This window comes from Helianthus annuus, chromosome 16, assembly GCF_002127325.2.
Source record: "Helianthus annuus cultivar XRQ/B chromosome 16, HanXRQr2.0-SUNRISE, whole genome shotgun sequence".
Taxonomy (NCBI): domain Eukaryota; kingdom Viridiplantae; phylum Streptophyta; class Magnoliopsida; order Asterales; family Asteraceae; genus Helianthus; species Helianthus annuus.
This window is the reverse complement of record NC_035448.2, coordinates 61,138,264-61,151,308: the sequence shown is the minus strand read 5'-3', so window position 1 is coordinate 61,151,308 and position 13,045 is coordinate 61,138,264. Positions and strand designations below refer to the sequence as shown.

The following is a 13,045-nucleotide window of genomic DNA, read 5'->3' as shown; positions in this document are numbered from 1 at the left end:
TTTTACTTCTTAATAAACTTTCTTAAAGGGAATTAGCAATTTGGATGAATCAGACATGTCACGGAAATGTTAAGGACGAAAGGAGCACAAGAATATAGAATAAACCATAGTGGTATATTTGATCAAACCTCATTGACGAAAATAAGAATTTTCTCTAAATGAAGTCATCCGCGAATGAAGTATGAGATAGGAACTTCTCTAAAAGGTATTTGCATTGGATGCACATACATCACATTTATATATAAAGGAAGTTAATATTCACACACTTATCCCCTCTATCAATATAGAAATATATAGAAAGATAGAGTGAAAATGAATGTGAAAATACGATGTGATGTGAGAATGGTAAAATGCATATACAAATCATCCACAAATCAAGTGTGAGATAGAAACTTCAATAATAGGAATTTGTATGCATATCCATCCATACACACGCGCGCGTGTACTTGTAGACAATAAAAGCAGAAAACGAAAGTAACTTTATCTCAGCTAGATTGGTAAAGATCTTATTTCATGTCTGTCTTTTAAATTTTATTTTTAATTTAATTTATTCAGAAAACTTCAAACTCTCATGAGGACAGCGACCCATCATCTTTCATCCGCTTCTATAAAACCCCAGTTTTCCCTTCCGTGATTTCTGCTCTCACCCTTCATTTCTCGTCATTATTATTACTATTTTCCTATTTTCTTTCTTCCTTTTTACTCCAATTTTCACTTCTTTGGTGTTCAACTTCTCCAAATCTTTTATGTCTGCAACCAGATCTTCAAAATCAGATACATCAATGGCGGGTTCACCCATCAAAAACCCTTAAGTTTTCTTCTGTAAGCTATAGCTTTCTGTTCCAAACACATAAAGACCCCATTTGTGATGCATGATCTTATGTGACACAATTGTTTTCATAATCTATGATCATTTTCTTTAGTTACTTGTTATTATGATATGGGTAGACTAAGTTTAAGTGGTTTTTATGGTGGTATTTTTGATATTTAAGTGATTTTTGGTTTTTATTTTTCTTTTTCTTTTTTTCTTTAGGGTTAGGGTTTCTTGACAGCAGGTTACCAATATGTGGTTCTTGGTGCTGTAGTTACTAGTTATTTTCTGTTTGATATTAAGTTTGTTTTCAACTTTATTTTCCTTAAAATCATCGAATAGTTTGATTTTTTTAGCTGATAAAAGGCTAAATTATTCTTACTTGCACAAATAGAAAGATCATCCTGTCTTTATTTATTTATTTTTTTTTTTTTTGCAATTATTGGCTTCAACTTTATTCTAAAATTATAATTATTTAGGGCTTAATTAGATTACAAGATTTAGACTGTCCCCAAATTCACTCCATTATTGTTGTTGGAATTATTTTAATTTTGTAATAAAATTTTAATATTTAATTTTCTGGAACCCTGAATTAGTGGTTTAATCATACGTTCTCTCTAGGGTTTTCTTGGACACTTTTAAAACTTATATTTTTTTTTCATTATTTTCATTTCGTTAGAAACATCTAGCCCGATTAACCCTAGGGTTAAATTCTTTATGAACTGGAGTTACATATGTATTCATATGTTTGTTTACATCTTTGTATATTTTATTGAAAGTGGTTCAAAGGGAGTTCCCTTCAGTCCACTCATAGGGAGATAGAGGGTACGGATTTGCTGCCGACTCATTCATACAAACACAATAGGAAGGACCTATTGTGAATGCGTGAATGATGCGGGAGTCAGATCTAACCTTTTTCTTTCTGTGCTTGGACTGAAGGGAGCTCCCTTGACCGTCTTTTATAAAATCTAGATTCCTATATTTCATAAAAAAACGATTGTTTATGTTTATGTGTAATAATATATATATATATTTATCATTGATTAGCAGGTGGTGAACTTTATGTTAAATAAGTGAACGGCAGAAGTATACGTTTTAATTAGGTCAACATATATCTATGTTTGGTCACACAGCGCGAATAGTAATTGATCAAATTCGTGGGCGTTCCTACGAGGTGATATTAGAACTCATGCCTTATTGAGCATGTTGTCCCATTTTTAAATTAGTTTATTTTGCAGCAGCACTTATCAGTTCCAATATGGGTTCGAATGAAGCAAGTTCGGTGATTAGTATAACAAAATTAGTGTACATCGCTTATTATCACAAGAACAATTTGGGATGTCAAACCTGTTAGATACCTCTATTAAGAAAAGATTGTCGGGCCATGGATCTCCTCTAGTTTTGCCCATGCATATATACTTGTAAAACCCTGATCAATCCCTTATCACAGGGTATGTAATTGGTGAGTTTCATAAGGTGAATGAATGGAATGGTTAGTCTCTCCTTTGTGTTTAATTGTTTCTTTCTTTTTAGTTCTACTGAGATTACAGTGTCAAGATTGAATGGTTGCCTTATTTGGTTTAGTTCTGTTGTTTGTTGATTAAAAACCACAATAGTTTGTTGAAGATTTATGTAGGCAGAATGTTCTTCGGTGTTTCATTCATCCTATGCTAGAACCGTGACCCTTCTCACACGCCTTTTGATGGTTGGGCATTGATCCTAGTGTTAATTCATCCGGTTGTGCATTGACCCTTCACCCTGGGTTGCACATCGACCCTTCTCCCTGGTTGTGGTTGCACATCTACCCTTCTCCCCCCTTTGCTCGTCGACCCTTCTCTCCCGGTTGCCCATTGACCCTTTATATTCCTATGATGGAAACACATCGACCCTTCTCACCCACCTATGATTGTGGGTATAATGCTCCTTCTCAGTCTCACCCCCTTTGACGGTTGGACATCGACCCTTCTCAGTTCTCACTCGTCTTTATCTTGTGACATAGCAAGTGATTAGTTGCTGGCATGTGCGGTTTTTTGTCATTGTGTTTATCGGTGATGTTTCAATGTTACGTTGGATATCTGTAGACCTTTTATTGAGCCCTCTTCAACCCTATGAATGATAGATGTGGCCAGAATCTTTTGAGCAATGTGCGAATCAGGTATAATACAGCTTCACCCTTTTACTTAGCTATGAACTATCAAAATTCTATATCTGGTTTTATATATGAAGAGTTTGTTAGTACATAAGTTTGAATAAGCAACAAACTGACATGTTCAAATGATCTGCTAACAAATAAGTTTGTTATACCATCTTTTTTTTCCTCTCCACTTGAACTTAATGAGTGTAACAAGGTTAGTCGGATTGGCATTTTCAGATTACACATCGAAATTGATAATCCTAACACATTGCATATATCTTTCCTAACAATAACTTCAACGAGTGCATGCACCCTCGCGATACAAGTCATGCAACACGTTAGCCGTTCTCCTCCACACCCCATTTTTAGGCGCACTTTTACCTTGCGAGACTGTGAAGCCGCAAACGAGTCTTTGATGAAAGATTATTTTGATCCCACACCGGATCATGGGCCCGATAAGCAAAGAATGGATGCAAGAGGGTATCTGGGGTTCACCTCAATTCAAAAGGTAACTTCTGCTTTACGTATACTCGCCTACGGAAACACGTACGATATCAACGACGAGTATTTGAATTTGGGGGAGAAAACAACACAAGATAGCGTGGAACAATTCTGCTTTGGTATTTTTTTACTCACTTTTATATACTCAATTTTATTTTAAAGTACAATACTAGTAAAACTTTTATATTAAATTTTTAATTTTTAGGTATATACAAGTTATATGGAAAACATTACTTAAAAAATCATACTTGGAACGACCTTCAACAAATATACGAGATCCATTTAGAAAAGCATGGAATACCCGGCATGATTGGTAGATGGGACTGTCGTCAATGGCGTTGGTATAATTGTCCAACTGCATGGCGATGTCAATATACACGCGGTGACCAGAAAGGACCAGCTTTGGTTTTACAAGCGGTTGCGTCATACGACCTTCGGGTTTGTCGGCTTTCTTTGGTCTAGCCGGGTGTATGAATGATATTAATACATTCGAGTGTTCACCGTTGTTAAAGGGCTACACTTCTAGCACGATACCGAAAGCTGGTTTCCATGCAAACGGGAATGACTACGAGCATGGATACTATTTGGGTGATGGTATAAACCGGGGTATTCGAACAATGTGAAAACGTTTTCTGAAACGCTCGATGTGGAAAGACAATATTTTAAAAGACTACACAAGAGTCTTCGCGAAAGGACATTAAGAGGTGTTTCGGGGTTCTTCAACAACGATGACAATTTATTAGAAATCCTTATCGTATGTGGGATAAGGATAGAATTCGAATGGTCATGTATGCTTGCATAATATGATTATAGAAGACGATGGAAAAGCAATATGGCACAACTATTTTCCAGAAGATGTTGAAGGAACGCAAGCAACAATGGAATAAAGAATCTTAAATGCTCAACTATTGCGATCTAAGGAAATACATAACGCGTTAAAGGCAGATTTGGATGATGAAAACTACGAGGAAGAAAAAGTAGAAGAATTCGAAGCTGGGAACTTTGCAGACGGAGGTTTGGATGATGAAAAAAACAAAGAGGAAGGAGAGAACGACGATGACGACGAAGATTAAATGTATTGTTTTTTTAATTGTAATCTTTTTTTTTTTAAATTTGATAAAAGTGTTTTTAAATAAATTAGAGATTAAATGAAAAAAAAAAGAAAATTAATGATTAGGTAATGATGAGTATGGAGATTTATGACTGCACCTTCTTGTGATATAAGGGTGTAAGGGGCACTCCTCTAAGTGGGGAGTGACCTCTCTTATCCACAGCCAATCAGCACGCGCCACGTCAACTCTCTACTTAACTACCCCCACACCCTCAATTTGATGGCGACACTCCTCTCTTGGGGGACTTGTTTTTTTATTTTTTTAATTAAGAAAATATTTTTATAAAAAGTAAAACATTACATAAAATAAAAAATTACATTTCATTTAATAAAATAAAAATTACATCGCAATACTACATAAAAATTTTAGAAATTGCACGGCCACCCGTACTTGTTAGCGATCTCGCGCTTTCAGACGAGTATGAACGGCAACATTTTCGGCGGAGAACCGTCCTGCGGCTTGAGGAATGTTTTCATATCTCGATCGTGCGCGTAGTTTCTCATCGTCTCGCGTTGTTCCGTTATGAGATCGCGAGCCTCCGACTCTCTTTTCTTTCTCAATTCAATCGCCTCCATCTCACTCACGTGTTTCGCTTCTTTCATGGCGGTGTACTCTTTGAATTGTGCCGCCAACTCAGCCGAGCCCTCGGACGATGTTGCTTGACGCTTGTCTCGCCGTTGTGTTCTTTGTGGCGAGGGGTCTTCGTTCATATCGGGTATGGAAGGGTCCGTGTCAACGGTCTTTCTTTTTTGTGCCGAACCTTCTCCTTCCTCACCCAACAATGGGACTTGGGCCCATTTGTCGTGTTTTCGAACGACCTCCCATGCCTCGACATGTTGAAAACCGCTCGAATATTTATTTTGAAAATCCTTTAAAGCGATTTTCATCACGTTGAGATCGTCACACCCGCTATCTCGTGTGCTATCCTACATATTATAAAATAACAAGTGTTAAAAACATATGAACTTAGTAAACAAATTTAAAAAATATACAACGTTAAAAAATATAATTTTTACCGCTTGTTGGTATAGGCCGTTGAAATAGTTTATTTTCGTTATCATCGGTATCCATTTAGACCGTACTTGATGCATGGTCCGGTTACTTCTACCAACGGTGGCGTTATAATGATCTAAAATCTTACGCCAAAAACCATCGCGGGTTTGTTGATTGCCCTTCTTTTTGTCGGTAGAGCAATGTACCCACGCCTTCGCCAACGCCTCTTCTTGGTATTTTGACCAAGATTGGCGCTCCATTTTTGCCTTTTTACCCCTAGCGTCATCTTCTTCGTTGCCAGCGTCTTCATTCACATTATATTCATCGTCGCCGGTGTCATCTTCATAGTCGCCCAAATTTTGAGTTTCGGGCACTACTTCCTCGTCCTCGTCCTCGTAAATAGGTAGAGGACGTTCAACATTTTCTCGTGGAGATGGAACTTGTGGGGAACGAAAACTAAACGGGTCAAAGGCGGGGCCTTGAGGATCCATTGATAACAAATTTTGGAAATAGCCGAAAGAGGGTTGTGGTTGGGTGTTGTAAAAGGATGGGTGTGAAGGTTGTGGGTAAAAAAACGGGGGTTGTGTAGTATATCCGAAAGGTGGTTGTGGTTGTGCACTTGCACCGCTCGAACCACCACGAGACGATTGCGAGCCGCGTCCCTTAGTGTTAGAGCCGACGGACTTTTTCTTGGCTTCGCGGGGTTGGTTCGCCATTGCTCAGTTTGGCTTTGTGTTATATTTGAAAGAATTTTAGAGGAATAAGATTGAAAATTTGTGTGGTAAAAAATTAGATTTTATGGGGTATTTATAGGTTAAAATTGATTTTTTTTTTTAATTTTTTGGTTCACAACCGTTGCCTAACGTTCAAAAAATCAAAACCTTTGAAATCTTGTGCGGTGAATCAATGCCGCTGACCACACCCCGCTTAGCCTCCCCGAGGGGTCGGCGGCGGTGTTCCCGAGCGGGGAACTCAATCACCGCACCCCTCCCCGCAGGCGTCCCGTTCACCCTAAAGCACATAAAGCCCCTCTATAACATATGTCGTCACTTATCATATAACACCCCCTAAGAAGCTTTATGACTACACATCCACCTAAAGGGTTTTATGACTACCCATAATCATTGTTGAAATGGTTAAATCACCTTTTCTCTTTTTCGTATTTTGTTTTTCAATTTTCAAATACTAGTTACTTTACCTATAGTTGCTACGGTGCATCATTTTTTTTTTTGAACGGCAAATTTGGATCACTGACGGATCACTGGAGTATCATCGTGCCACCAGCAGAACCATCCGATCATATCCATCTCCACTAGGCAATAATGCCTATACACCAATTCAGGAGGAAACCCAATAAATCTGGGAAAACCCCCTTTGTGGGAATCGAACCCATGACCTAATGGTCATAAGCCTTATCTCACCCCCAATACCACTAGGCTATAATGCTATGGGTAGTGTGGGGTAGGTTGGTGGCACTGTAAAGACGATATATAGTGTTTACATGTAGTGGAATGGTTAAAATTGTTAGGATTTAAATGAAAGCAAGTTAAAACTATTATGTGAAGCTCTCAAGCTAACAATTTTAACCATTAATGTTATTTTAACTATTACGTCTATGTTTTTATTTCAAAACTTATTAAAAAATCGGTTCGTTTCCGTCACGGAACACAGATGAAACCCACTAGTTAATCTAATTTCACAATCTCGAAGCTTATAGAAATTCTAGTATATATTCATTTAACTTGAGTTGTTTTTTGTTTTTTGTTTTTTTTTCCTTTACTGCTAAAACTGTAGTTGTTCGTTTGAAGATTATAGAAATTCTAGTATATATTCGCTTTTCTGCTAAAAATGTAGTTCGTCGTTTGAAGAGAATTTTATTGGATTGCCCAAATCAAGAAGCAGCCTTAGGTCTCTTTCATGTTGGAACTTGAAGCTTATTTAAAATACTATCTTGAGATTTCTCGATGTCTACACTTTTTCTTATAAAGTAAAATATATTGTTTATTTTTTTATCATTGTAAAAATTTTGAATTTAACTTTTGTTTAATAGGTTTTACATTCGATTCTCAGAAAAGGGGTTTCTACCTTAGTGCATTTTAGTGATGGGATAAGACTTTGTGATCAGTAGGTCCTGAGTTCAATTCCTATAAGAGAGTTATTTATTGGGTTTTCTCTTGAATTGGTATATAGGTATTATGCCTAGTAGTAATGAACATGATAGGGTGGTTCCGCTGGTGGCACGATGATACTCTAATGTTCCGTTAGTTATCCAAATTTACCGTTCAAAAAAAAACTTTTGCTTAATATTGTTTATTTTTATCATTGTAAAAATTTTGAACTTTAACTGTTGCTTATAAATAATTATTTGTATATTTTACTCGAGTGTATATTAGAACGCACATAAGTGATCTTGTATATATATTTATATATAGGGTTACGATCACATTAGAAACACTAGGGTAATTGAAAAATTTGAGAACTATTCTAGTTCACAAATTTTCTCTAAGCTTTTCGTAATATACACATATGTATATTTTAAAATTGACTATAGGGTTATTGGATTTCATCACCCCTAACTATTAGCGTTTGGTCGCTGCTACCCAAACTATCACTTTGACGCCCACCACCCCAACTAAACATTTGGGTTGCGGTATCACTCCTTAGTTAAATAGACTCTAACTTAGTTATTTTTTTGGCTGACATGGCATATTTGTCTGACATGGCAAAGATGATGTGATGGTTTTTTTCTCTCTCTCTTTAACACCACCTCCACCATCACCTTCCACCACCACCACCACCACAACCATCACCATCACCATCACCTCCACCTATGGCTAAACTGTCCACCATCGTCCCAATCTTGGATCTTCATCAGCCATGGTTCCCTCCAGTGCTTGATGGCTGGTCAAAATCAAAACCCATCTCCCAGTCCCAACATTTGTCAGGTTCACCAACAAAACCTTATCACCGTATTGCAACTGTTAATGTTAGGTTCACGGCCAGACCAAACACGAGCGGGTGTGGATGTGTCAGGTGTGTCAACAAGCACCAGCTAATGTCACGTGCAAGGAGGACGTCGCCGTGATGTGTGCCATGTGCGATCGAGATATTCACTCCACGAATCCGCTTAAACATTTAAAATTTTAACCGTCAAAATATGGCGGAATTTCACTATTTAAGGTTTCTTCTTCTGCGTCAATGGGGAATACGGTGTTATATATATCAAATCTGTTAATTTTGGGCCACATCATCATTGCTACGTCAGACAAATATGTCACGCCAGCCAAAAAAACTAACTCAGTTAGAGTTTATTTAACATAGGAGTGATATCGCAACCCAAATGTTTTGTTGGGGGTGGTGGTATCAAAGTGATAGTTGAGGGTGACAACCGCCAAACACCAATAGTTAGGGGTGATAAAATCCAATAACCCTTGACTATATATACATATATGTATAACATATACATATATGTATATAGTCACTTTTAAAATATACATATGTGTATATTAAGAAAGGGGAAGGATGTATAGAAAACCCACTTGTGGTTAGAAAACCGGGAAACTCAAAGCTCCCGATTTTTTTTTTGAAAAAATTTCCACATGTTATATACATGTTTTTAAGGGTTTTGGGCAAAAAAAAAATAAAAAAAAAACGCCGAGTAGATATTTAAAAAAAACTAAACAAGTTTTGGTGTAACATATGTTACATTCGTCAGACATATTTTACCTCAGAAACTTGTTTATTTTTTTTTTAAATATCCACTCAGCGCTTTTTGGATTTTTTTTTCCCAAAACCCTTAAAAACATGTATATAACATGTGTAATTTAAAAAAAAATTCAGGAGGTTAGAGTTTCCCAAGTTTTCTAAATTATAAGGGTTTTCTATAGATACTTCCATTATTAAGAAAAACTTAAAAAAACAAGAAATGTAACATAAGTGCCGACTAGTTTTTTTTTTAAATATTCAAAATCTGTATGTTATATTTTTTTGGACATATATATTATTTTTTTAGAACGACTACTTTCTTGTATTAGGCTATCACACTCTTCAACTTAGAGAGCCCCATTGTCCCACTCCGACCAGACTATATTGTCTTAACCGGGTTCACGCTGGCTATAATTATAAGGGTGGAGGGTATGGTTAATCACTCTAGGGTGATTGAGTGAAATCCTACCCAATAATATTATGCCATGTCAACTCCCCATTCCACTTCCTATTTTGCACTCAATCAGGGGGCATGATTAATCACTCTAGGGTGATTGAGTTATAAAATTTTTGATTGGTTAATCTCTCCTCCCTCTCTCCTCTCTCTCTCTCCTCCATCACTCCTTCTCCACTTCGATGAATACTCCACGATTTCTCACCCTCTCTCCTACTCAAACACCCTCATTCAATCAAGGGGTATGGTCACCGATCGGTGACACCCACTCAATCACCCACTCACCGAACATTATACCCCCCACCCTAAGCAATCTTGTGTTTTTTTTTTTTAAGTTAAGGTTTTTTTTTTTTTTTTTTTTTAATGTAATGTAAGCTATATTATTTATTTTAGTATTTAATTTAATTATACTTTTATACATGTTTAATATTAATTAAAAAAATGGAGGCTTATAACCCACACCACATGCTCATCACTTAGGTGGGGTGATGACCTCCGATGACGTGACCGCTTACGTGAGGGTCTATCATTTGTAATGAACCGTCTTCACACCCATCAGCCTTATGTCATGCCAACTAAAGATGTCAGTTTGTCAGGATGGTTATGGGTACAACTCGTCATTACTAGTCGTTATGAGGCAACTCATTGCTATATCTAATGGTAAGATTGATGGGTGTGGAGGTGGTCCATCACTTGGTGATGAACGGTCACGTAAGCGACCATGTCATCGAGGGGCCATCATCTCACCCACGTGATGAGCCTGGGATGTGGGTGAGTGGCGGTTTTATGTGGAGGAGATTTTGGTGATGAAACAATCAATGATCTAATTTCCGCTCAAATTGAATTTAACAAAGTGTATTGTTATAAGCTCTAGCCAGAGTTGATATTGCACATTGCATTGTGGACTAATATTTTGTTTGATGACAAATTTAAAGCACTTTGATTAAGATCTTTTTTTCCTAAAAAGCATATGAAATTCTTGAAATTGGGACAGTTGCTAAGGGCTCGGGTGTACATGTAATGGTTTTTTTTTATTTTTATTTTTTTTATTTTTATTTTTTTTTAATTTTTATGTGATGTTTGTAAATTGTTTACCCGACCGGTTCAAATGATTTGGTTCACATGTTATGTTGGTTTAGAAGTTTGGTCTGAATTTCTTGACATCGCCTGTGAAACATGAGACCTGTAAGTGGGGCCTCTAAAGGGTAGGGTGGACATATTGTTGGGTCCTGAACATCATTAGTATTAGTAACTACAAGAAAAATGTAATTTTATGTATACCTATGTGACATTGTGAGTCAGAAAATATTAACTATTAACTAGCATTTATTCAACTTTGATTTACATGAAATATCGTAGTAAAATTCAACTTTGATTTACATGAAATATCGTAGTAAAATTAGGTCTTCTAATTTAAATATTTTTATGTGAACATTTTTCTATATGTTTCCTCAAATTAATTAATTATAAACTTAAAGCATGTTAGGATATATTATTTTCAAGATTAAACCTATACACCTATTCAAGATTAAACCTATACACCTATTTAAAATTTAAAATAAATAAATAGAATTGTTGGTTCTTCGATTAACATATTTTAATTTCTAAAGTACACACTAATCTGAAGACTAGCTTTGTTTTAGAACCCAAGAAATAACGGCGAATGCGTTCACATTACTAAGGTTTGTTTTTTGCCCTTTTTGTGTAATTATAATTCTATGATTTGAAGATTTAAAAGGGATTTAGGTTAAATTATTTTATAGTCTATAGGTTAGCTTATTAGCATGTAAAACTTAAAATAATGTTAAGTTTTAAATCACAATACGCTAATTCTTAGATAAAAAGTATTTAATCATATTATATAAGGGGTTGTTTGTTTACATCTTAATGAGTCTTTTAATGGTTCAAACCTCTTACTGCTTCAGTACTTAATGGTTCAAACTGTTTGTTTCACGAACAGATGTCTGAATGGTTCAAACATTTGCCTCTGAATGGTTAACCATTATACAAAGTTTGAATGGTTAAGATCTCTAATTTGAATTGGTCAGACATTTGCCTATGAACAGTTAAGCATTATAAAGACTCTTAATGGTTCAGACCTCTGGTTCAACGCTTAATGGTTCAGACCTCTTACTGGTTTAACAGTTAACCATTCAGATGTTGTCAAACAACCCCAAAGATAATTATCATCTTATTTTAAGGTAAATAGTTTTCTATATACATATATAGGGGAAGGTTCATTTGAGAAGAAAAATTAATTGAGAAGAAAAAGAACAAATGGTAATTTTGTAAAACATTAAATAGTTTTTCACTTATCTCATTTATTATCATTTTTGACTAATTAATTAGTCATAAAGACTATTATCCTCCACGCTAACTTTTTTTGCCTACACACATCAAAAAGTTGTCCTACATATTTCGAAATTCATCCTACACGTTGAAATTTATCTTACACAACTCGTAATTTATCCTACTCAACTTCTAATTTATCCTACACTTTAAATTATTATTATTTTTTTTTTAAATATATATTTTGAAGATAAGTTACAAAAAATTTAATGTATTAGCTATTAAAGAGGAAGACTACAAATTAATGATCTATGTAGATTTACCAATGTACCCTTATAGTAACATTAAATACTTATATTAAATGAAGTAAAATAAAACATTCTTATTGGTTGAAATTTGTTCTTTTTTCTTCTTACAAAAAATTTCTTCTCATTTGAACTCAACACTACATATATAATAAATATATTTTCTAAGATTTTCTTCAACTATTTAAGGAGGTTATTTCCAGCCATCAAGAAGCTGACGTTTCTTATAGCTTGCTAATTCTTTTTTTTTTTTTTTTTTTTTACGGCAACTCACTTTATATATAAATATAAAGAGGCAGCAAGAAACTAGGAAAAGAAAACAACAACAAAAACAAGAAACGAAACATAAAAGACAAAAACGATTACAACTTGTCTAGAATGTGAAAATCTCTCCAGTTTTCCCACGAAGACGTCTTTACCTTTAAACACACTATATATACACACACTATCAGAAGTTTGTTGTATTCTTGCTCATTTGTTGGTTCTGGTTATCTTTCTGGTTGCTGTAATTTGCTTGATCAATTGCACTACATTTTACTTTTATTTCCGTAACAAGTGGTAAAGAGCCTGCATAATGGAACCGAGCTTTGTATCTACGCGTTCGATATTGCAGCTTGATGGCAAATTAAAACTGAATACATCCTTAAAGGCAAGACAAACAAATTGATTTAAATGCACTTTGGATGATAATTGGGATGACTTGGCAAAAATATACCTTTTCACGGTGGAAATTTTATTATT

The 13,045-nt window shown here is 35.4% G+C and overlaps 1 protein-coding gene across 2 annotated transcripts; it reads left to right on the top strand.

Annotated features, from left to right (window-relative positions):
• The first annotated feature begins 664 nt into the window (after positions 1-664).
• Positions 665-4,570, top strand: LOC110884924. 2 transcript variants are annotated; one of them, XR_004884261.1, is made up of 3 exons: positions 665-822; positions 2,050-3,565; positions 3,652-4,570. XR_004884261.1 is itself a non-coding variant. In XM_022132628.2 (2 exons), exons 1-2 carry the CDS (start codon positions 3,274-3,276, stop codon positions 3,906-3,908), a joined length of 549 nt encoding a protein of 182 aa, XP_021988320.1. In that variant the 5' UTR covers positions 3,069-3,273; the 3' UTR covers positions 3,909-4,570. The 2 variants fall into 2 exon arrangements, 1 of the variants encoding a protein (XP_021988320.1); XM_022132628.2 differs by lacking the exon at positions 665-822 and having other exon boundaries at positions 3,069-3,565.
• Positions 4,571-13,045: the final 8,475 nt, after the last annotated feature.

What these genes read in the sequence shown, in the direction of transcription:
- LOC110884924 (XM_022132628.2), top strand. Translation starts at nt 3,274, where the DNA reads ATGCAACACGTTAGCCGTTCTCCTCCACACCCCATTTTTAGGCGCACT. An exon ending in CGTGGAACAATTCTGCTTTG is followed by an intron (nt 3,566 to 3,651) that starts GTATTTTTTTAC and finishes TTTAATTTTTAG; the next exon opens with GTATATACAAGTTATATGGA.